The following is a 23,098-nucleotide window of genomic DNA, read 5'->3' as shown; positions in this document are numbered from 1 at the left end:
TTTGGTTGCTGTATGTAAGTAACAGTAACCAAGTAAGTGTTTAATAAACCAACACTGGAAAGATTAACAGTCACATCATCTACACCACGAAAAATGCGACTTGCAGTTTATCCAGTTAAACGCTAGCTGTGAAGCATTTGCATGTGTAGCACTGATTCTTGGTGATTTCATATTCACAGCACAGATGTATGCACTGGAGAAGCATCATGTCAGCATCTCAGTTTCCTTCAGTACCCTTTTACCTACCTTTACCTATTCTGTATGTGCAGATATGTGTGTGCCCCGACCTGCTGTGTTCCCCAGAAGACTTGCGTCATAGCACAACAAGTCGAGCTACACCGATGCGCGATTGTGCGTCCTGACCCGTGTTGTTCGTCTGAGGTAGGCGTGTGACGACCAGCAGGATGACAATCTCTGCTACAGATCTCTTTTTTGGTGTATGTGTGTGCGAGTGTGTTGGGGAATAAGTAGGATATAGAGATGATAATTGGATTTTTCGATTCACCTCATTCTTTTGAGACACTTTTTTTAAAGCTGTCCAATTACCTCTTTCCGTCTGGTTTCCTGTTTTCTCTCCACACCAGGTAGTGCAACATCGTGGCATCCTTGTACAAAAAGTCCCTCCATTGCCTCAGCCACGAGCACATTTCTTATTCCCGCTTTCACGCCTGGCTGGGAATATTTTAGACCCTATTTGATCAGAGAGGAGTCAAGACAAGACAGTACCTCCACCAACACAATTGTCTCCCTCCCTGCTCCTCACATTTCCCCCATAGGTGTCAACCACTTTGTGAATCCACCGTTCTCCTAATCGGGTTGATTGCTCTCCTCGTTCCCCCTCCCCTTTGAGATGCTCCGGGAGTGCCGATGATTCGGATTGACGTCAGCTTGGAATCAAAAAGAATGGCTTTGTCTCTGTAATGAGGTGTGTGGGGGGTGAATGCATACATGCTTAGGTGGAGGACAGTGTACAGTTTATTCATTTGTTTGTGAATATGCTTTAGATTAACTAGATGAATCTAAGAGTTTAAATGTAAATGCATCTTTTATGCGTGTGGATGTTAAAGCTCCAGTGTAACGGTCACAGATTTCAACAGCAATAAAAAGGAACGTTTTTTTTTCCTGTTGTTCATCAGGATGCACTCGAGTAAGCCCTGGATGCACAGTTAAAAAAAACAGTTTAAAGCTAAAAAGGAAAAAACTCATGACTGAATTTAGAAATCCATTTTCTGATTTTATCAAACCAAGCTGTGAGTCAGCGTCAGTGTGTCATGTTTTTTTGGATTTAGTTGCTTGTAGGTGATGCATCATTGATTGCTCATTTCAGGAAACTCACAGAAGCCAATAATTATATAAAAGCAAACGCATTTACTACAGTTTACAAGATTTTCACCCCATCGTACCAGCATACTCGCATACAGATGATACATTTTAACGTGTGTGTGTGTTCTTTGATTGCAAAGCCATTGCTTATATGCCTGATTTGCAACCCCACAAATAATTTTGTGTCAGAGGCCACTAAAGCAAGCAAAGGGCTACACTGTGAACTTGGTAGACGTGGTCTAATCTGGTCTACATTATACAGTGGAGCTGCTTCTGCCTCAGACTGATTTCACCCTGCTAAAGAACACTTCAAGAAATCATTCCTACAGGTGAACAAATCTGTGGCACGTTAAATAGCTTCTCAACTAGTTCGCTTTGCATTATTGCCTTTTTGGCGCTTTACACTTCAAGTATCATGGCAGCACATTGTGACAGTAACAAGATCTTTCTGATTATCAAGAAGGGAAAGCAAGTTTTATGGCGTGAGAACACACACTAATTAGCATAAATAGTTAAATTGTAGATACAATACAACATTGTTACTGTGATCCTTCCTTACACCAAGAGAAAAACACAAATCGAGAAATGAAAATCAGCCATAATAGCATTTGCATGCATTTAATTATTTCCAGGTTAAATCTGTGTATTGATTAAAAATTAAGTAAAAAGACATTTTACCAATATATCATTATATGATATCTGCACATCATCTACAGAGACAATAGCAAAGTTCAACTTCAACTTTATTTATATTTCAATTTTGTGTAATTGGGATATTTATGTTTTAGGTCTATTTCCATTATTAGAGGTATTTTGTGATATCTTGTATAGTGCATTATCTTATATTGGGACTTTAATTTGTTACTGTTCTTACTGTCTTGGAGCGACTGTGACCACATAGTTTTCTCTGGGATTAATAAAATATTCTGATTCTGATATCTGCTTAAAGTCAATCAAGACTTCATTCTTTGTAATTTGGTTAAAAATAATTAAATCAAGATCAGAGAAAATGATCTTTGTATTTTCAAGTTGACAGAAGATTTATTCATGATAATACATTTATTTATCTCTAGCAAAATCCAGAAACTTTCCTTCCACGCTAAAGGTCATGCTCAGATCTGTCAGCCCAGCAAACACTTCAGGCGAGGCCCAGAAAATATTGCAAAAGGTCACACAAACAGAAATAAATTGGAAACTGAAAAGTACAAAAAGAGGTTCTAGACTTTCAGAATATTCTACTCCCTGAGGAGGGAATTTCCCCCGAAAAACTGTAAGAGGGAGCCTGGTCCCGATAATAGAAGCATAGTCCCCATAGGATACCGAACTCCTGAGAAGTCAGGAAAACCTGATTATCTGTTGGCTACAAAGAACTACGTTGCTTTCAGGGAGCTCACTTTTAATTTTGTGGTCAGAAAGAATTTTGATTTGAGTTGTCCAAGGAGCTTGGAAAGAAAAGTGTCTGGAATTGTTTAAGTTTTGTTGAAGACATTTCGTCCAGAAGCTTCTTCAGTTCTCAGAGCAATTGGTGCAGTCCCAGATTTAAGTCCTATGGGAGTGTCCTAAGAGGGTCATGGACCACCTATTGATCCTCTACATAATCACACAAGCCAAGGTGTGAAAATGGGTGTAGGTCACAATCAGCCAAGATTTTGGGTGAGCTCATTGTGAAACCTAACCCCACCCTATCATGTGATTTATTGAGGTCAAATGGCCCAGGATGTGAGTGGGGATTAAGGCATCTGGGAAGGGATGACTTGAGTTGAGTTGATTTAGCCCATCATTATTCTTGTGAATATGAATGACAAGAAAACAGGTAAAAGTAGCTCCAGTATCACCACATTCCTCTCTTCCACAGGGGAAAACCTGCTAACCACTGATGAAGCTTGTATGTAAGTTCAGTAAGAAAGATGTGTTAACACTCATCTGCCAGCTTTCCTGGTTTTTTGGATGCTGCTCTGTTCTTTACATCTCTACCACTTTCCCATTCTGTCATCACCATACTGACAAAAAACAAAAAACTGATTCATCCCAAAGACAAAACTCCTAAAGACAAACTTAACAATGTGGTGTATGCTGTACATTGCAGCGAGGAATGCCCAGATCGGAGAGACCAAACATTCATAAACGCACAACACAGAAGAGCCACCTTTACGGGACAAGACTCAGCTGTCCATCTGCATCTAAAGGTCAAAGGTCACTTTTTCGAGGATGCCAATGTTCACATTTTGGACAGAGAGGACAGATGGTTTGAAAGAGGAGTGAAAGAAGCCATTTATGTCCACTGTGAGTTACCACCTTTGAACAGAGGCGGTGGTTTACGACACCAACTGTCTGCCATCTATAATCCAGTTTTGAGATCCTTCCCAGACACCTTAACGCCCACTCACATCCTGGGCCATCTGACCTCAGGAAATCACATGATAAGGTGGGGCCAGGTTTCACAATGAGCTCACCCGAAACCCTGGCTGATTGTGACCTACAACCGTTTCCACCACCACCAGCTGAAAATACAGAAGATCAGCTGTCGTGTTCATTCAGAAAACTCCTGCAGGGTAAATTTTGTTTATGCTTTAAGCAGACAGAAACGTCCTAGCATGACAACACAAGGATTATAACCACCCACAGTGCAACAACCATATAACTGGATTTTCTAAAGGGAAAAAAAATCAGATCAAGTCACCATCAGTAACAAAATGAAAACCCCGAGAGTTCAAACTGGAATCAACATTAATAAAGTCTGTTTGGGACATACAGAGCAGCACATGGTGACTGTCCACCAGCGAGAAAGAAACTGGTTGTAATGAAGTTAAAATGCCAAGCAAGTGTCAATAAGCTGAAATATCACAGGCGAAGCTGAATTTGAGTTCATTCTAAAAACAAACAGCCATGTGATCAAAGATGGCGTGTGATCTATTAGAGCGAGGGAAGCCATCGGTCCCAGGAGTGGGGCGGATGACCTGCAGTGTATTAATATGGATGAGGCTCTTTCACTGTGTGTAGTTCTAATTCAGTCTCATTTGCACACTTGCACACATAAACAGGCTCTCATCTATTTGTCAGTTCACTTCCTTTTAAAGATTATTTGCCTCCCTCGTCCTCTCTTTGTGTTTTCCCCTGAGGAGCATGAGAACAGCAGTACAACAGTTTATTATATCAGTGATCAAGATATTAATTTGTTCAAAGAGACAGAATGAGTGAGACGAGGGAAGGGGGGGTAGTGGGATTTTGATAATGATTATCTCATTCATCATCTCTTCCTCACTTCATCCTTTATCTTTCTGTTTCTGTCCTCGCTCGTCTACTTCATGTCTCCTTATCTTTTCAGTTTTATTCAGTTTGGAGAGAGAGAGAGAGCGCAACCCAAAATGATGACTAGTTAGGGAACAAAAACATATAAATAATTACAAATATGGAGTTATTATTTAAAATAAGCATTAAAGTTAAAGTTGTTATTCAAAGAAATATGGGATTAATGTTTCTACTCCTTTAAATGCTTTGGAAGAACAGCCACATACGTTACACCTGATAATGATTCTGATAGTGACTAATTACAATGACTTAATTAAGAAATGGAATATGCTTAAAACATGTAGAGTCCTAAAGCAGTTCAGTAAGTAAAATATATTTAAAGAAGCATTAAAGGGCCCATTTCACACCAGACATGACTTGTCCTCATTAACAATGTAAAAGAAAAGGCATGTTCACCTTCTTAGCTTCGAGGAAAGCAGAACGAGTCCTTAGCTGTTGAGCATTGATAACCCTCTATTCTAAAATATAGTATGACCTAGATTTTTATTTTTTTACCTAAAATGAGCGGCGTAGCCCGTAAACTCAAAGTGTTTGCAGATGTCAAGTAGATGGCCTTATATAGGACTGGACAGTGAATCTAAGAGATTAGATGCACTGCAAATTAAGATAGGACCAGCAACTAAAAAATGTTGCAAAAGTGCACAAAAGTTGTCTTTTGCTTGGTGCTTTCTTAACTGCAGTGCGTTTGACCTCTCATGGCCACCGTACAGAACTTGTTTACAACCACCACATTTTCTGAGCCTGAATTCATGAGCTTGTTATTAAAGGAAAACGACAGTTAGCATTAACAGTTAGCATTTAGCATTAACTACGGCTTACCATGATAAAACTGAAATAGTCACTTATAGTCTACTATATAAGCCTGCAGTAGCAAACATATTAACATAAAAACATTTGTTTGGAGCTCTTTTTGTCGTTCTGATAACACCATCATTTGAAGTTTTCCCTCTGGTTTTGTGTCCATTACCCGAGACAGTCAGCAGCCATGCTAGCACCTCTTTGAGGCTGCATTTACTTTGCGCTTACACGATCCTCAGTGGTCTCATTTCTAATTTGTGGAGTTGTTCTTCTGATTCACATATTCATCCCCTTTTAAAATAGAATGTGGAAGTAATATGAATACCTTTGTCCATAAAATAAATAATTTACCCAATTCGGAAATGAGTTTCTTCCGAAAGGTAGCTCAGCCTGAAAGAGGGTGATGATCTCACCCTCAGAGTAGAGCCGCTAATCCTCCACATGAAAAGGAACCAGTTAAGGTGTTTTGGGCATTTGACTAGGATGCCTCCGGGGCGGGTCCTAGATGAGGAGAAGGCCAAAGGCAGACATCTCCGGATTGGTTTAGGAACAGCTTGGTGTTTTATTTTAAGAATATATTGAGGGGTCAGCACACCTCCCCATATTTCATGGCCACCAGATTTTCAGTCACTATGTGCTGCCCAGTGTCCACCAAGAAAAAGCTGGATGAGGTTAAAAAAGTCCTTTTTTCTGCTTGCATAGTGCGAAGAGCTGCAGAGAGCTAAAGAGTTGAGCGATTACTGCCTGCAGCTTTGAAGTGACACCTTCGTCAATACACAAAGTCATTTAGTTGCCAGTTTAGAGGGCTGCAGCTGCCTAAAACTAATGCATTCAAGTGCTACAGCACTGCAATAAATGTTAATGTTCACATTTTATGAAACTGATTTTGGGAAGGGGGGATTCTGCTTTAAAGATTGCGCTGGGAGTGCTCAAACAGTGACAGCAGACTAGGTATTAGCCTCTCTGTAAAAGTGTTCCTTTTATGTAAGAGTTGTGCACTAAACTTAATTTTGCCCTGTGTGCACACTGCACAAGTGCATGTTTGTGTACAGCGGCACTCGCTGACACACAGAGCACGGTTGAGGGAGACAAATCACCTTTCTGGCCCTTCACGGTATGGGACAGCTCTTTGACAGAAGAACACAACACACAACAGTGCTGTGACACATACATATACATACCCTCGGTCCCTCACAAGATTCTTGGGTAGGGAGGCAAGCGACAAGCTGTCAGTGTGAGAGAATCTCTTCTTAATTAGCAACCTATTCTGATGACAGCAGACTCGGGTCAAACTGTGCCGGGCTGCGTGTGTGTGGGCGCTAAGGAGCGTCGTTTGACTTCCCTCCTCCGTGACACGTCTGAGAGCTGAAAACACTCGCTAATCACTTCTGAGGCACACACCCCCACCGCCGTCACCAGCAAACTCACCCACGCACACACAGTTCATGATGTGTGCTGATGGATTGCACCCAGCGCGGGCACCGTATAGCTGCTCTTCCCTTTTGTTTCTTGTTTGCTGAACAGATGCTTCATAATGACGCACACGCAGGCAAAACCTGGAGCTGCTCCATTCAAAATCAACAGGAAACAGCCTTTGTGGATTCACTGCTTGTTCTCCTAAATGATGATTTGTTGCGATGAGTCCTTTATCTGTACAAAAACTACTTCTTTTTTCTTTTTTACTTTTTAAACCAATCAGTTTAAATGAAGGAATCGTTTTATGCCAGAAATAACCTTCTTTGCATTAATATTGTCCTGTCAGCAGTCTGACTCGCTGCTCTCTTCCCATCAACAGTGGCTACATGCTACATTCAGCCAGCTAAAGCTGAAGGCTGCACACTGGCACAGAGGCAGATCTTTGAATTAATGGCCATAAGGTTGAAGGTTGCACAGAAGGCAACTTTCCAGCTGTGTATGATGCTTTAAGTGGTTAAGTGCACATGATTTAATGATATCATTTTGTGTTTTCAATTATGTCAGAAGAGGTCCAGTTCTACGAGTGACTCGTCTGCAGCTGGGCTTTAATCCAAGCACTTGAATTGGACAGGCTTGATGCAATGGCTGCTTTGAATGGTGTCTCTTTAAAAAGTCACATTACGCTGGGCTACAAAGTGGTGTCTCAGTGCTTTCTCTCAGTAAAGGTTTCGTGAAAGGAGTAAGTCAGGGTGAGAGTTACAGTGAGGCGGTGGTGGGAAGACTGAATAAATGAATCCTGGACCTCAATCTGCATTTGCAGGGAAAATGACGCGAGCAGCAGAGGCAGAGTTGCTCATTTAAATGTACAGCAGCTTATGCTGAACGGAGGATGCTGTGCAGTTATTTTTAATCACGTTTGTGCATTTGCAATTGCATGTTCCTCACTGGTGAAGCTGAAGTTGAAGTTGGGGCCTGCTCCAAAAGTGAATCACCACAGACTCCCGTTTAAAAAAAGCCCAACTTTAGCCATGAAAATTACATATTTAAAGCCTTTAAACATTTTTTGATCTCTGTGGCTGATTTCATCCTTCTAGAACTAATCCAGGTGGATTTGGTTAAGGTTTAAAAGTAGAGATGTGACAACTTTAACTGATATGTGTGCCAACGTAGGCTGCTATAGCCAATGGCTGTTAGCTACATGTCAGTAAATTAGAGTCACTCTTCACTATGGATCATTTTAATGGTATTTCTGACAAACTGTGTTGCCTGCTGTTTGGTAAAGATCCAAAAACTTGGTTTTTCAGTTTTGGAAAGGAAACTACTCACTGTTCTAAAGTTTCTCTGTCTCTTGCTTAGCACTAATCAAGGTTACAGTTCAGAGATGTAGCTTGCTAGCCAAGCTTGTTAATGTCAGGTGATAACTTAGGACCACCCTCTAATCTAAATATGGCCACTCCTGGCTCCAAAAATAAAACCCAGTAAGGCAGAAACTAGAATAGGTATAAAACATAAACGTTGGTGCCTCGGTGGTAGTGCCCTGCTTTTTATATGCAGCCCGTGGCAAAGGAACGTCTTAAACCACTCTCAGCTATTGAACTCTAACTTAAGTGTATTCAGAGCTTAACTCTAAGCTCTTGCACAACAAAGCAGAAATAGAAAGTGCATTTTCTGAAGAAACTGCAGTGTGAATGCTTGAATCTGAACGTATGCACTGAAATGAATTAATTGTTGAATTTAAGTTAAAAATTTTGAATTACATGAAAAATACAGAAATTTTTGCCTGAAAACAAAAGTGCTGAACTGCTAAAATCTGACATTCACACAGAAGAAGTTGGAAAATAGCTGAAAATGTTTTAAATGTAAATTAGAAAAACCTAAGTAATGAGAAAATAAATTTTAGAGTCAGAAAACATCTGAATGAATATTAAAAGTTAATACTCTTTAAATCACTGAATGACTAAAATGTGATCCCTCCACTTGGATCCACACAGTTTAAAAAGTTTACATCTCTGAGCTTTGAAAGACACGGTGTTGGAAAGAGAACAATGATGGCGACGTTTTGAGGGTAAAATGATGGCTGTAGAGCAAACACTGTGGACACAGCAGCAGTTGAAAGAGAAGTGTTTAAGGCTACGTTCACACTGCAGGCGAAAGCGCATCAAATCCGATTTTTTTGACCCTATGCGACCCATATCCGATCATGGTATGACAGTGTGAACGGCACAAATCCGATATTTTCAAATCCGATCTGGGTCACTTTCGTATGTGGTACTGAATCCGATACATATCCGATGTTTCAGAAAGCGACTGCTGTTTGAATGGTCAAGTCGCATTAAATCCGTCTTTTACGTCACTGACACAAGACAGACGCCAATTATCAGCGCCGGAGAAGCGCCCGATAAGACATCGCGAACGCTTCCTGGCCATCCGGTGAAACTGCTGGGAAGACAACGTTGGAGAAACGTTAACATTTTATTTGTACTGCATAATCTGCAGATTCTGACAGAAATCTGCAACTATCCTTTGAAGCACCGCTCCTCTCTAAAACAGCAATAAGGATAATTATTAGGTTATCTACATTATTATGTAAATAACAAAATAACTTAAAGCAAAAATTGGGAAACGTGAAGTCCGAAGTCTTTATATTAAGGGCCATCAGTCAAACAATATTGTTTGCTCTGTGTCTAAACAGAGCGCGTTGTGTGTGACATCTTCTTTTGCGCATGCGGGCCGCTTTGAGCGTTCACACTAGAGCACGTTTGCTGTCGCATTTTATTTGTATTGTGAACGAGAAGACAAAAAAATCGGATTTGATCAAAAAAATCGGAATTGAGCATTAAGACCTGCAGTGTGAACGTAGACTAAGATGAATCTTGGCACAGTGAGAGAGAGCTCGTTAGGCAGGCAGGTGTGAGCCTGGTTGCTATAGTGACTGCACCCAATGGCTCCATACACATGCATACAGACATGCACCTCACTTTTGCTGCTTAAAATGAATAGAAATGTCAGCCTGAAACAAATCCTTCCCAAATGAAAAGTACAGGTCGTATTGACAAAATTCTTTCATCGTGAGCACCAGCAATGTCCAGTCTACTGAAATCTCAGTTTTCATGCCCGTGGAGTTTATTATATGGACGTGGTGACAGTGTAAAGACAGCCGGTACTTCTGATTTTCAAAAGAAGTTTCTGAGCCATTTTAACATTAGAGTCTATGGAAGAGTTGGAGGGAGGAGGCTGTGCATTGGTGACCTTTATGAAAGAACCATAACACCTATTGCAATAATAAACACATTGGATGAAAGAGGACAGCGATGGCTACGTTTTGAGGGTAAAATGATGGCTGTAGAGCGAACATTGTGGACACAGCAGCAGTTTTAAGAAAAGATTTTAAGATTAATTCCCCCCTCCTCTCACTCTAGCAGTTGAGCTGTCTCACTCTAGTCCCATATACACTCATTATAAACTCTGAAACGGCTGAAAAAAAGGATGAAACTTAAACTGGAACTGAAGAAAAAGTATAATAGATATTGAAAAGATAAATACAAGTTGAATAGTTGAATGTCTTGTCTTTGTTTTAAAGTTTTAATGGTGGCTCTACGTCAATGTATGTGGAAGTAGATACAGTTTAAAGAGGAGTAAGTTGAAGGAGAATTTGAAGGGTCTCCCCATTGAAATACAACCACACATGTCCAAAAGAATAGGAAACTACGGAGCCCTGCAGGGGACATGGGAGAAAAAAAAATTAAGACGGACTTTTGCGAGATCTCGCAAAACTTTTGCGAGATCTCGCAAAACAAACTCGGGATCTCGCAAAACTTTTGTGAGATCTTGCAAAACAAACTCGGGATCTCGCAAAACTTTTGCGAGATCTCGCAAAACTTTTAGCCACATTCTTCGGCCTTCAACCTCCCATTAGCTCGAAGCTAACGGGAGGTCGAGACCTACTAGAGCCGGGAGGAACACCGCTTTCCCGGCACATCGTGCCTCGACCTCCTGGTCGGCTTCGAGCCAGCGTCCGAAGAATGCGGCTAAAACTTTTGCGAGATCTCGCAAAAGTTCTGCGAGATCCCGAGTTTGTTTTGCGAGATCTCGCAAAAGTTTTGCGAGATCCCGAGTTTGTTTTGCGAGATCTCGCAAAAGTCTGTCTTAATTTTTTTTTTCTCCCATGTCCCCTGCAGGGCTCCGTAGGAATCTAACGGTGTTTGAATGGTTTTTCTAAGTTGAACGGTTTTGAAGGAGATAGACGGCGAAAAATGTACGGAAAATGAAACTAGAAAGTGCATTTTCTGAAGAAACTGCAGTGTGAATGCTTGAATCTGAATGTATGCACTGAAATGAATTAATTGCTGAATTTAAGTTAAAATTTTTGAATGAGATAAAAAAAAAAAAAACAGAATTTAACCTGAAAACCAAAGTGCTGAACTGCTAAAAGCTGACGTTTACACAGAAGAAGTTGGAAAATAGCTGAAAATGTTTTAAATGTAAATTAGAAAAACCTAAGTAATGAGAAAAGAAATTTTAGAGGCTTTTCAAGCGTTCACACTAATAAAGATTAGAAGAACAATACTTCTGGATGGATTTTGTACTAACACATGAGGCACTTTCAGGTCAGCAGACCATAAGATTAATCTCATGGCTACATGTATGAGAAAGGGTTTCTAACACGACTGTTAAACTAATTCTGACCATTCTTTGCTCTCCCATTAAAAACTCTGTACTTGGAAAGGTTAGTGTACCCGACCTGTCGAGCAAAATCTCGTAAAAAATAAGTTGGTTGTCCATGTTAAGCCTCTGCTATGCATGGCTATTACAGGAGTGCAATATTAAAGTTTTGGGGGGAGGAGGGGGGGTCCTTCTCATCTCTAGACAGTTTGAAATATGCCTGACACTATTGTCACTAAAGAATAAAAACAATTTGACCAAAACCGCTCGGTTTTTATTTTCCGTCAGATGTGGCATATTTCAGGAGTTTTATTTATCAAATAAACGGAATGAGTAAAGTAATTCAGATATTTCAAAAATGTGAGGTTAGACAGCTGACAGTTGGGTGGGAATGCCGCTGAAGTGTTGCTGGCTGTCTCTCCTGCCAAAAGCTGCCTGCTAGCACTGCTGCCCCTTCTGCTGCCATTATTTAAATACTTAACGCCATAAAGAGATACAGAATAAAAAGAACAGAATGGGGCCATGAGGCAGCAGTAAAGAGCTTGTAATGGACTATAAAACAGCAGTAAAATCCTCACACTTACCTTTACAGTCCAAATAGGACACACACACACAGAAAAGCCGTATCTCTATTTGTCACAAATTGCCTTAATCTGACACAGATCAAATGATGGTGATAAATAAACACACATGCACCTGGTGTCACGATCCTGGGTCTTATGACCCAGTGTTTTGAGTTTAGTTTATTTGGATGTTTATATGATTAAGCTCATGAGTTTTTCTAGTTCTTTGTTATTAGATTCCCCTTGTGTCTTCCAACCCCTGTTAAGTCTCCCTTGCCCTTCATGTGTTTCATGTCTGTTATGTTGTCAAGTTCATGTAGTCATGTCTGCGTTTCATTATGTTTCCTGTTTTATTTTCTAAGAGGTTCTGTGTTTTGTTTTACTCTTTCCCTGTGGCGTTGTTATGTCCACGTTGTGTCTACTGTGCCTTTCTGTCCCATGTTTCAGGTCCCTATGTTCTGTCTTCTCAGTTGCTGTTAAGTTTGCATGTCTAGAGTTCAGTCAGTGTGTTTCCTGTTTTACTTTGAAGGTCCATGTCTCATGTGAGTGATTCTAGTTTTGCTTCCCTTGTCTCGTCCAGCCTGATTACTCCCAGCTGTGCTCTCCTTCTGTGTCTCATTCCTTCGTTATCCCTCTGTGTATTTAAGCCCTGTGTTTCTCTTTGTCAGTGTCGTAGTCTTCCTTATGGCTGTGTTTCCATGTGTGTCAGTTTATCCATGTTCCAGTTTAGTTTTCCATGCCATTCTGCAATAAAGCAGCTTTTTGAGTTTGGGTCCTTCTCCTGCCTGTACACAGCTGAAACATGACACCTGGACAATTGAATGATGACACAAAGGGAACTGTTGTCTATACAACACCTACCACTGTGTAAAATTTGCTTCAGAAGTGATTTTCGGTCTGCTGGAAAATGTCAATAACTGTAATAAAGGAAAATAGGATTGAGCAATACAAATAGGAATAGATATTGAAGCAGACAACGCACACAGGCCCGATGAAAGTCTTTGGCACGGCAGTTTGACGATTTGTGTTTCAACAACACCCTGTATGATATTCTCAGTCAGACTGGTCCAATGAAGCACACTGCCACCATCACCAGTCCTCTTGGGTACATCCACGACTCTATTTCTAAACAGAAACCAAAAGTTGTGAGGATTTCTGGACCAGATGCAAAGCAATTCTTCACCATAAAAAATGTTTTGTACAGTAAATGTTTGAGTGAAAGTCTAAGATCTGATTCATAGTGGTAGGAACCAAATATCCTAGTAGGCCACTGCATGACCTTAATGTGCTTCTTCTTCAGCCACTCCTTTGTGGCCATGGTGGAAGACCCATCCACAACCCCAAAAGGTTGATTCTGTTCATCTGGACATTTTCAGTGGGAGAAATCCATCCAAGTGACTTCTTCAGTCTCAGCTGAAACTAGAACCACTGCAGGAACAATGGGCTGGGAGGTCGGTTCCTTGATCATTAATATGCAAATTCTCATGACCATTGATCAACAACTACTGATCAAAGCCCAGAATCAAGAATCAACCTTTTGGGATTTACTTACCTGGATGACTGAGCATGCATCAAGACCCATCCATCCCCCATCTTCAGTGTTCTGCTGAGGGAATAAGGTTCTCGTTCAAGATTTTACATCCATTGTCCTCTCACTGTATCTTTGGGTCATACTCAGCACTTCTCTTCCTCCAAACATGATCAAGTTGGAGAGACGCTGATGCCAAAGAGCTCACTTTTGGTTTCATCTGACCAAAACACTTTCCCCCCCAAGACTTCTCTGAATCATTTAGATGTTCACTGGCAAGCCCTGTACATATGCCTTATTGAGTACGAGGACGTTTATGCGGATGTATGAAGATTTCAGTCCATTACAGCGCAGTGCGTTACCAATGATGTTCTTGGTGACTATTCCCAACTACCATTAGATCATTAATAAGCTCCTCCCATGTAGTTTTGGGCTGATCCACCACCTCCAGACTGAATGTGACTGAGGGTCATTATATATCCTTTGACAGCTCTTTGGTATTCCCAATGGTGGTGAAGAGATTGGAATGGAAGAAGTAAATTCCATGGATAGGTGCTACATACACAGCAGGTTAACATCAGTGTATCTGTGAATGACTGGCTGTCACAGTTGTCTCAAATTCTGATTCACATATTGTGAACATTTAGCCACCATTTAAGAAACCAAAAAAACCCAAATAAATCCCCTCCTTCCACCCTTCTGTCACCTTCATTCCTCATCGCTTGTCTCCAGGCTACACGCTCAAACTCTGTTTCCTCTCGCCTAAATAATATTAAAACAACCCTAGCAGTGAAGTACACTGTAAAAAAGGGCAGTGAAATTGACATAAAAACCATGTAAAACCCCTACAGAAATGTATAGTAAACCCCAAAACACAACTTTCCTGTTTCGATCACAGTGAATTATTGTAAACCTTTAAACAGAATGTTCCTGTTATATTTACAACATGAATGTGTGATTATAATCAAATTTATTGGTTAAAACTACAAATACTGTGAATAAAAACAGTGAAACACCGTAATACTCATAACCAAACAATCATGTTAATTTGACATGCAAATACTGTAAAAATCACAGTTTTAGTCAGTTTTTCTTAAAAACACATGACCTATAAGTCACTTTACAACTGCATGGATGTACTGGGCCTACTTTTAACATGATTCATGAAATGATGCAAAGTCATGGATAGGACTAATAAAAATGTTTTCACAGAAGATGTCATTGTGAACCTGAGAGGTTGCCTCTCCATTTATAGGCTATATAAAAATATACAATTAAAATTGTTTACATCATGTTTTTTTCTTAAATCATTCGGGCTATTTGCAGCCTATTGTAGGGTAACCAATAAGAAATTATTATTTAACGACTAAGTAATGCTTCTGTCATAATGCTTGTATTCTTTATGTTTCTTTTAATTGCAATGTGATACTTAGACTAGAATACTTTTTTGGGTTAGGTCAGCAATGTCTCATTATTACAGGCTAAACAAACTTACAGTGCCTCCCATAGGATCTCTATGGTGCCTCATCTCCACAGAGCTGTAAGCTACTTCAGGCCACTCACGTTGCACTGAGCGCGCCTAATTTTGAATGTGCATCTGAAGCTCGTCTCTGACTGGATAATGACGTGAGGGCGGGAGGAGAAGAGCGCCTAGTTCACGAACTTAGCTAACGAGCCAGCACTAGAGAAGAAAACGTCGAACTTTCAGCAACTACGTTGTTAGGACAAATTACAAACATACGATTTCAAGTGTTTTTTGAGGATCTGTGTTTGTTCGTCAGAAAGTCTGCACGGTAAGTTCAATATCTTGGCGACGTTTTTTCGAGATAAAAGCACCAGTTGATATTTAGACCAATGCTCATAACCTAGCGCTAGCATGCTAGTTCAGCTGAAAAGCACAGGCAAACTTTTGAAATACTAAAAATGATCATCTGCGTCTTTTGTAAAAAGGTATTGGTCACATTAAGAGGCTATGTACTACATTGCAGAGTGCATAAGAATGAGCCTTGTTGTATTTTTAAATGTGTTGGCGCCAATTGCAGCCAAACATTCACCACGTACTCTGCTTTCAAGGGGCATTTTTATCGTGTGCACAATGCACCTGCACTTCAAGCTACTCCTAAAGCTCTTGTTGCAGATTTAAAATGTGCGGTTTCATTATGTGCCCGCCATTTTCAAACAGTGAAAGAGCTAGTGTCTCACTTAAACGATCATATTGCAGAGGGCAGGTCTGTGTCATGTCCAGTAAGTGGTTGTAAGCATATGTTTACAAAAAAGTCATCATTTACTTCTCACATGTGTAGGAAGCATAAAGCTTGTTCTCCAGATGGTATTGATGACATGTACAAGGAATCTCGTCCTCAGCCCCCAAATGACAGTACAGAATATTCAGAAAACACACATGAAACCATGGCATCTGCTAGTTCAGCCAGTGATATGCCAGAGAAGGATAGTCATTCTTATCTCAGAAACATGTGTCTCTTTTACCTTAAACTGCAAGGACAGCTGCTAATTCCTGCCTCTACTATACAGAGTATTGCTGAGGAAATGCAGAATGTGCACGAATTGGGTCAAGCCTACACAATTAATAAGGTAAGTTGTTTACTAAAAAATGAAATGAACCTATCAGATGAAGCAGTCACTAAAATCTGTGACTGCATTAAAGAGTCAGATTTGTTCTCTGCTTGCCATCAGGGACAACTAGGAACAACACACACCAGAAATCAGACATTCAAAAAAATGTTTAAATACACAGAACCCAAGAAAGTGCCATTGGGAATGGATGAAAACATGACAGAAAAATGTGCTTACTACATACCAGTTGGAGAAACCCTGAAGAGCTTTTTAGAGTCACAGTTATGGAGGAATACACAGTCACAACAGTTTGGGGGTCCTGATGTAGAAATTTTTAAGGATTTATATGATGGCAAAATTTTCAAATGTCACCAGTTCTTTAATGAAAACCCTGAAAGCCTCAAACTGATTTTGTACCAAGATTCATTTGAGGTAGTGAATCCCCTGGGTTCTGCTAAAAAGACGCACAAACTTCTTGCAGTCTATCTGTCATTAGCAAATTTACCCATTCATTTGCGTTCAAATACAGATAACATGTTTTTAGTCTTGTTGTGTGTTGAGAATGACTTCAAGCGTTTTGGAATAGCCAAAGTTTTCTCAGAGTTGTTGGCAGATCTGAAATCTTTGGAGACAGATGGAATAGATGTAGATGGAGAAACTGTAAAAGGGGGTCTTTACTGTATTGCTGGGGACAACTTGGGTTCTCATTGCATAGGAGGGTTTACAGAAAACTTCAGCTGCTCTCAATATTTTTGCAGGTACTGTGAAGTAACACGAAGTGAGTTTTATGCTGATCCGAATGCCTGTGGTCCTCCATGCACTCCAGAGACATATGACGCGGCTGTTGCTGATCTCCAGTCTGAAACTATCCAAGACGTCAGAGGAATAAAGGTAAACTCCATCTTCAATACCCTTCAGTCTTTTCACGTATCCCAGCCTGGTCTCCCACCTTGTCTAGGTCATGACCTCTTTGAAGGAGTTGTGTCATATGATCTAGCACTGTACCTGAAGAACATTATAAAAAATAAAAAATGGTTCACATACTCCCTTTTAAACAGACGCATTAAACAGTTTAAATATAAAGGATCCGAAGCACTTACAAAGCCATGTACTGTCAAACCTGACGGATCCAAATTATCAGGGCAAGCCGTTCAAAACTGGAACCTTTTGAGATTGCTGCCAGTTTTGATTGGTGACAAAGTACAAAACCATGAGGATGAAGTATGGCAGTTAGCTCTCCAGTTGAAAGACATTGTGGATCTTATTTGTGCTCAGAGCATTTCCTTGTCCCAGATAGCATTCGCTGACATTTTGATCCAAGAATATTTGGAGATGAGAGAGATGTTGTTTCCTGGAATTAAACTAAAACCCAAGCACCACTATTTGCGCCATTATTCAGCACTGTTGTTGAAATTTGGTCCATTGATGAGGTTATGGACGCTTAGGTTTGAATGTAAACACAGTTACTTCAAAAGATGTGCCAGACACTTGAAAAGCTTCAAAAATATTTGTCAAACTTTGTCAACACGTCATCAGATGTATCAGGCTTATCTTTTAGCAGGGCAAGAATGCCGTGAACTGCTGCAAGTCAAGGAGAGCTGTGCGTTTTATCCCAACCTCTACAGTGACACTATTCAGCATGCGGTCAGGGAGTTAGCTTTTTCAGAAAGCAATACCACAGTTACCACAGACATTCAGTACAAGGGCACTGCATATAAAAAGGGACAGTTTCTTGTGTACAGAAATGACGAGTGTATGGAGTTTGGTGAACTTCTACTCATCTTGATTCAAAATGACACATCTGTGTATGTTCTAATGGATATCCACAAAGGCATCTTCCTCTCAGAATACCATCTGTATTCTGTGACAAAGGACAGTCTTGGGTTACAGTTAGGGCTGCCACGATTTGTCGACTAGTCACGATTACGTCGACTATCAAAATCGTCGACGACTGATTTAATAGTCGACGCGTCGTTTGAAGCTTTGTAAGATCGCAAAAGACGCAGGAATAATAGCAGGATTTAAGAGTGTAATAACGGACTGAAACAGAAGATGGCAGCACTGCATGTACAAGGATGCCAGCTGCCGTTAAACCCCGAAGAAGAAGAAGCAGCTGTGTCCCAGAATTCATAGCGCGGCCCAGCTTAGTTTCCAACAATGGCGGTAGCTAGTTAGTTTTAATATTACTCTTATTATTCTTTCTGGGTCACAAAATAAACGTTTAACATATTTTCAGGCGAGAATGTAGCTGTGTAAACCTCAAATATCGGCTCAGTTTATCAAGACACCGCATATTTTCAAAAGCGCTCCGACGTTTTCGGAGACGTCTGTTACCCACTAGCTCGATAGCTAGCCGGGGGCTAGGTCACTAGCGCCGTGAGAACACCGGACTCCCGGCAAATTGTTTTCAAACCCACCGCCGTCTTTCGCGACTCAGGTTAAATATAAATGAGTCACTTAGATAAATTAAAAATGTTATTGTTTGGCTTTTTTTTTTTTAGTATTTTATTTGTTCCTGAGTAAATCGGTTTGGCTGAGATTAAAGTTATAGTTTTTACACAGCTGAATAAACGTCAAGCAGACAGCTGATTATCAGAAGTGTGAGATGCTGGAGAATTTACTCCGGTGTCCTGTTATATTTTAGATAGCAAGGAGTTTATTAAACTTTACCAAAACAATCTGCAAATTTCATTAAAATTTAATAAACTATCATCTTGTCTTTATTTTTAGTTAGCACCTTAAAAGCTTAAAGCTGTAAGCTAATGATAGTTATATAAGAGCAGATGCTGCTGGTGCAATAAGCTGTAGTTTTACGTCCAGTGGATGATGATCTGATTAGTCGACTAATCGCATAAATAATCGGTGACTAGTCGACTATCAAAATAATCGTTTGTGGCAGCCCTAGTTACAGTGTATCAACATTAATGACCTGCCTGATTTCTATCCTTTGGTATCATACATTCTTCAAGAATACAGAGTCATTCCACTAAAGCATAGTATTGTGGCAAAATAATGTCCAACTAATAGCTCACTTCTCACTGTAAATAGTTTAACATTAATATAAGTGTCACGTAATCCACACCCTGCTCCATGTGGATTACGTGACACTTGTATGAACTGTATGTGATTTTCTATTTTGTTTGGATGTGGCATTTCTTCTTCAGTGCAAGTATGAGTGACTCAGAGCGAACCTTCCTAGATGTCGCCATCACGGAAGTCCTACCAGAACTTCAAGCTGTGAACAAAAACATCCTGGAGGAGCACTTGCAGTCCATTGGAGTTGAGACAAGTGATGATCTACGCTTCGTAACGGAGGCAGATTTGATGACAGCATTAAGACCTGTACAAGCAAGAAAGCTTCTTTCTGCTTGGAAACAGAAATGTAAGTAAAAACAACAAACAACTATTCAAACTCAAAAGCAGAGATGGTCATGAACAGACATACAGTGTGAATCATAATTGTATTTGTTTTGTAATTTAAAGACCAAACTCCAGAGAACAGCTCGCTATCATCTGTGGAAGCCTCATCAACCCAGTCGCTGTCATTGCTCTCACTTTCACCCCAAAGTCTATCGTCGACCTCTTCCAGCAGCCCAGGATGTGACACACAATGGGATGACAACTTTGAAATTCCATGGAGTAAACTTCCTGCAGAAGTGATGCATTTTCTTGAGAGGGGGAAAAGGCCTCGCCCAAAACTGAGGAGGCAAATGGTCCGGATTGTTGTGACTGAGATGATGGAAAAATGCCCTCATGTAGGTAGAAAACATTCAATTGACGTTGCAAGAAAAATGGTGGCAAAATATCCCAATTCTCTGCAAGATTTAATAGAGGGTGAGATTGTTGGCGCAGGCTACCTTTCACTTGTCAAACAGTTGCAGAACAGAATTGAAAATGTAAGGCGCACTTCAACACCCAAAATAAGAAAAAGAAAACATCAGACTGACTCAGACCACACAGACGAGATCCCTTTAGAAGAAAGAGCAGCCATGCAGGATACATACGGGTGCATTAAATGGAATGTAGAATTTCTGCCTCTTGAAGAAACTCCAGAGAGCCAACAGCAAAAGATGGAAAAACTCAAGGTGATGTTCCAGCAAGCTGACACCAATCCAGAAGAGGTAAAAAGTCTAATGAAGTCCACTTACTACACACAACGTCTGCATGTCAATCAGGGGAAAAGTATCAAATGCCTTAGGGAGGAGTGGCCGTTTTGGTTTGATGAACTTGGCATGTCTGTCCACTTCAAGGAACTTACTGGGATTGACCTCAAAGAGACATTCACACGTAATTTGGATTTGAAGGGGAAAAGGCTACTGGACTACTTGACCACAGTTGCTGTCAGCAAAAGCAAGGTGTTCCTTCAGACTTATGCAAGGCTTCAGAGGATGCGGGGACCGCAGAGTGGCTGCTCAGATGATGTGAAAGAGATGGTCCTGCTTCTGCTCAGCTACTTTGAAGAGAAGGAGGAGTCCATGCTTCTCTGTGTTGAAGATACATGTCTGGCAGATGAGGTACAACTGGAGCAAGTGCCTCTGACACCCACTATTATCGTGTGTGGTAAGTCTGTTTCATAGCTCTCTCTTTTTTTCTTTTTTTTTAAGTGCACTTTTTATAGAATGTCATGTGACTGCCGTGTTTATTGATATAACCTGTTAAATAATTTGTTCACAGGACAGTCCTGCTATTCCTCAAGAAGATACATGCTGAGTGTTGATCGGAACCTCGTCAGCACAAACATATCCTCCTTCATTTCTGCACTGTGCCTCATGTTCGGGAGCTACTACAATTTCAACATCCATTATCCATCTGAGCTGGCTTCCACTTTAGAGTTTCTTCAGAGGTGAACAAAAATGGCTTTGTTATTTCTCATAACTGAGACTCTGGGATCTGGAGTCTGGCTTTGATGTGGTTCGAGTCCAGGTCTGGCTCTGAGTCTCGGTCGGCTTTGGAGCCGGTTTCAGTTGTTTTTTTTTCTGTTTTTTGTTGTTGTTGTTTTTTGTTTGTTTGTTTTTTTTAAATACATTAACAGTCTGAATCCGGGTCCAAGCCTGGCCGAGACTCAGGGCTAGACCAAGCGTCAACTGACGTCTGACTACCTATAACCTTTGCTTTGGATTTTAACAATGCTAAAGTGTGACATATCACTGCAGAAGACACTCGTGAAGGGTGCCAATACTTTTGACCATGCATTGTTCACTTCCCCACAGCATTTTGGTTATACTTTGTCTTGAACGTGGTCATGGCCATGACTGTGTATATATATGTATATACTTAATTTTTACTTACTTTTTACGTGTATTTTAACTGATCAATTATAAAAATGCTTAATAAACTTTTATATGATTGTTATTCTACAGGTGTTTCTTCTCCATAAACCCAGAAAAAGGAACCAAAGTAGAGAACAAAAACTCAAAGCGTCGTCTCAGTGTGAACCCTCGAGTCCTCACCCTGATTCAGGATCTCGCCGACCACGAGTGGCGCTAAGCCTAAATCTTGACTCTCTGTGGACTGTTAGTTTTACTTTGTTAATTTTGTTCCACAATGTGTACTGGAACCTTTTACTGGTCGAATGCATGAAGCCAATTCATGAAGATGTTCTTTCTTTGTAGGAATGTTCTTTATTTACATAAGAAAAGAAAAAAACAACATGCTGCTACTGCAGTGTTTCTAGACCACATGTATAGGTTTGTTTCACCACGTGGTTTTGCTGATGTTTTCTGACCAGGGCCATGGTTGTGGTGACAGCAGGGTGCGTGTTGCGTTGCACGGTGATTATGATCATTTTTGACACAATATGTGTTTTTTGTTTTAAAGTCTTAACAGGTTAGTTAACTTTTTCTGGTGGAGGGTCTAACAAATGCTTGTTTCATGAACATGGTTCTTGCTTTGCAGGAATGTTCCACAGCTTTTATAGCCTATATTTTGATTGAATTGTGTAGTTGCTGTGTGCCTTGCATATTGTGTTAGTTGGAAAAATGGATCCATTTGCTGTCATTTTGCTAATGTGGCTGCAAAATAAATTTCCCAAAAGTGATATTTTCCTCTCTTGTGTTTTCTCAAGATGTATTTTTGCATGTTTGGGTGTAGGCGTAGCAGTAAGAAATTTGCTGGGTTATGGTTAAAATTCAATTCTTAGACTTTCCAGCAACAACATGTGTGCGCCTGTGTGTGTCTTTGTGTGTGTAGCAAATAAAGTTGATAGCACTTTGAGCTATTGTTTGATTAAAGACATTTACTCCGTCTTCTTCTGTCTCTGCTCGCTCATTCTCATTCCGAGTCCAGCTCTCATTTCCTCTGTCCCTCTGTTACTTGGGGAGAAAGGGAAGGGAGGAGAGAAGAGGGTGGGTGGTTGTTAACCTTTATAGAGATGCCACTTTGTTGATTTTCCTCTGTGTTTCATCACACACTTCAACTAATTAAAGCCATCAAACACACTCACACACAGCTACAGGCATTTCTTAGTCTGCTAATTAAAGCATCTGTTTTTACCTGATCGCTACTTCAAATATTTCCATCTTTCTCTCCATCCCTCCATCACCACGTCCCCCGTTCAGCAGAAGCTGCTGTACATTTAAATGCATCGATGAACCTGAGGTTCAGGTTCATCGATGCATTTATTCAATCTTCCCACCGCTGCCTCACTGTAACTTTCAGCCTCACTTCCTCCAGTCGGTGAAGACGCTCTGTCATCATTATAGTAACCTCTGCGCAGTTCAGCAGGCCCTTCCGGGATTTCCCTCAAATTTGGACTCCTCACTTCCACGGACGGGAATTAGATTTCTGCGAGAAAGGTGAATCAGAGTTCAGCAGATGCTAGATTTTATCGATTTAAAACACGAAAAAAAACGATAAGCACGTCAAACAAAGGAGCTAAATGCTCTTACAGATAAATTCTCACCAGTAAAAGCAGTAATTTCCCAGC

General features: G+C 40.5%; 1 protein-coding gene across 1 annotated transcript; it reads left to right on the top strand.

The window, feature by feature from the left end:
* The first annotated feature begins 20,110 nt into the window (after positions 1 to 20,110).
* Positions 20,111 to 21,759, top strand: LOC146638388 (uncharacterized). Its single transcript, XM_085368141.1, has 3 exons — positions 20,111 to 20,733; positions 20,848 to 21,016; positions 21,534 to 21,759. The coding sequence occupies exons 1-3, from the start codon at positions 20,163 to 20,165 to the stop codon at positions 21,658 to 21,660; spliced, it is 867 nt and encodes a 288-aa protein (XP_085224267.1). The 5' UTR covers positions 20,111 to 20,162; the 3' UTR covers positions 21,661 to 21,759.
* The last annotated feature ends 1,339 nt before the right edge of the window (positions 21,760 to 23,098 follow it).

Source organism: Diplotaxodon limnothrissa, linkage group LG2, assembly GCF_057381915.1.
Source record: "Diplotaxodon limnothrissa isolate DT_005_m linkage group LG2, D_limnothrissa_male_GT1.1, whole genome shotgun sequence".
Classification (NCBI taxonomy): Eukaryota; Metazoa; Chordata; class Actinopteri; order Cichliformes; family Cichlidae; genus Diplotaxodon; species Diplotaxodon limnothrissa.
This window is presented reverse-complemented; position numbering and strand designations above follow the sequence as displayed.

Excerpts from the sequence above, each read along its gene's own strand:
- LOC146638388 (XM_085368141.1), top strand. The coding sequence starts at position 20,163 with ATGCAGGATACATACGGGTGCATTAAATGGAATGTAGAATTTCTGCCT. Across the intron at positions 20,734-20,847 it reads ACCCACTATTATCGTGTGTG|GACAGTCCTGCTATTCCTCA; the intron begins GTAAGTCTGTTT and ends ATTTGTTCACAG. Across the intron at positions 21,017-21,533 it reads ACTTTAGAGTTTCTTCAGAG|GTGTTTCTTCTCCATAAACC; the intron begins GTGAACAAAAAT and ends GTTATTCTACAG.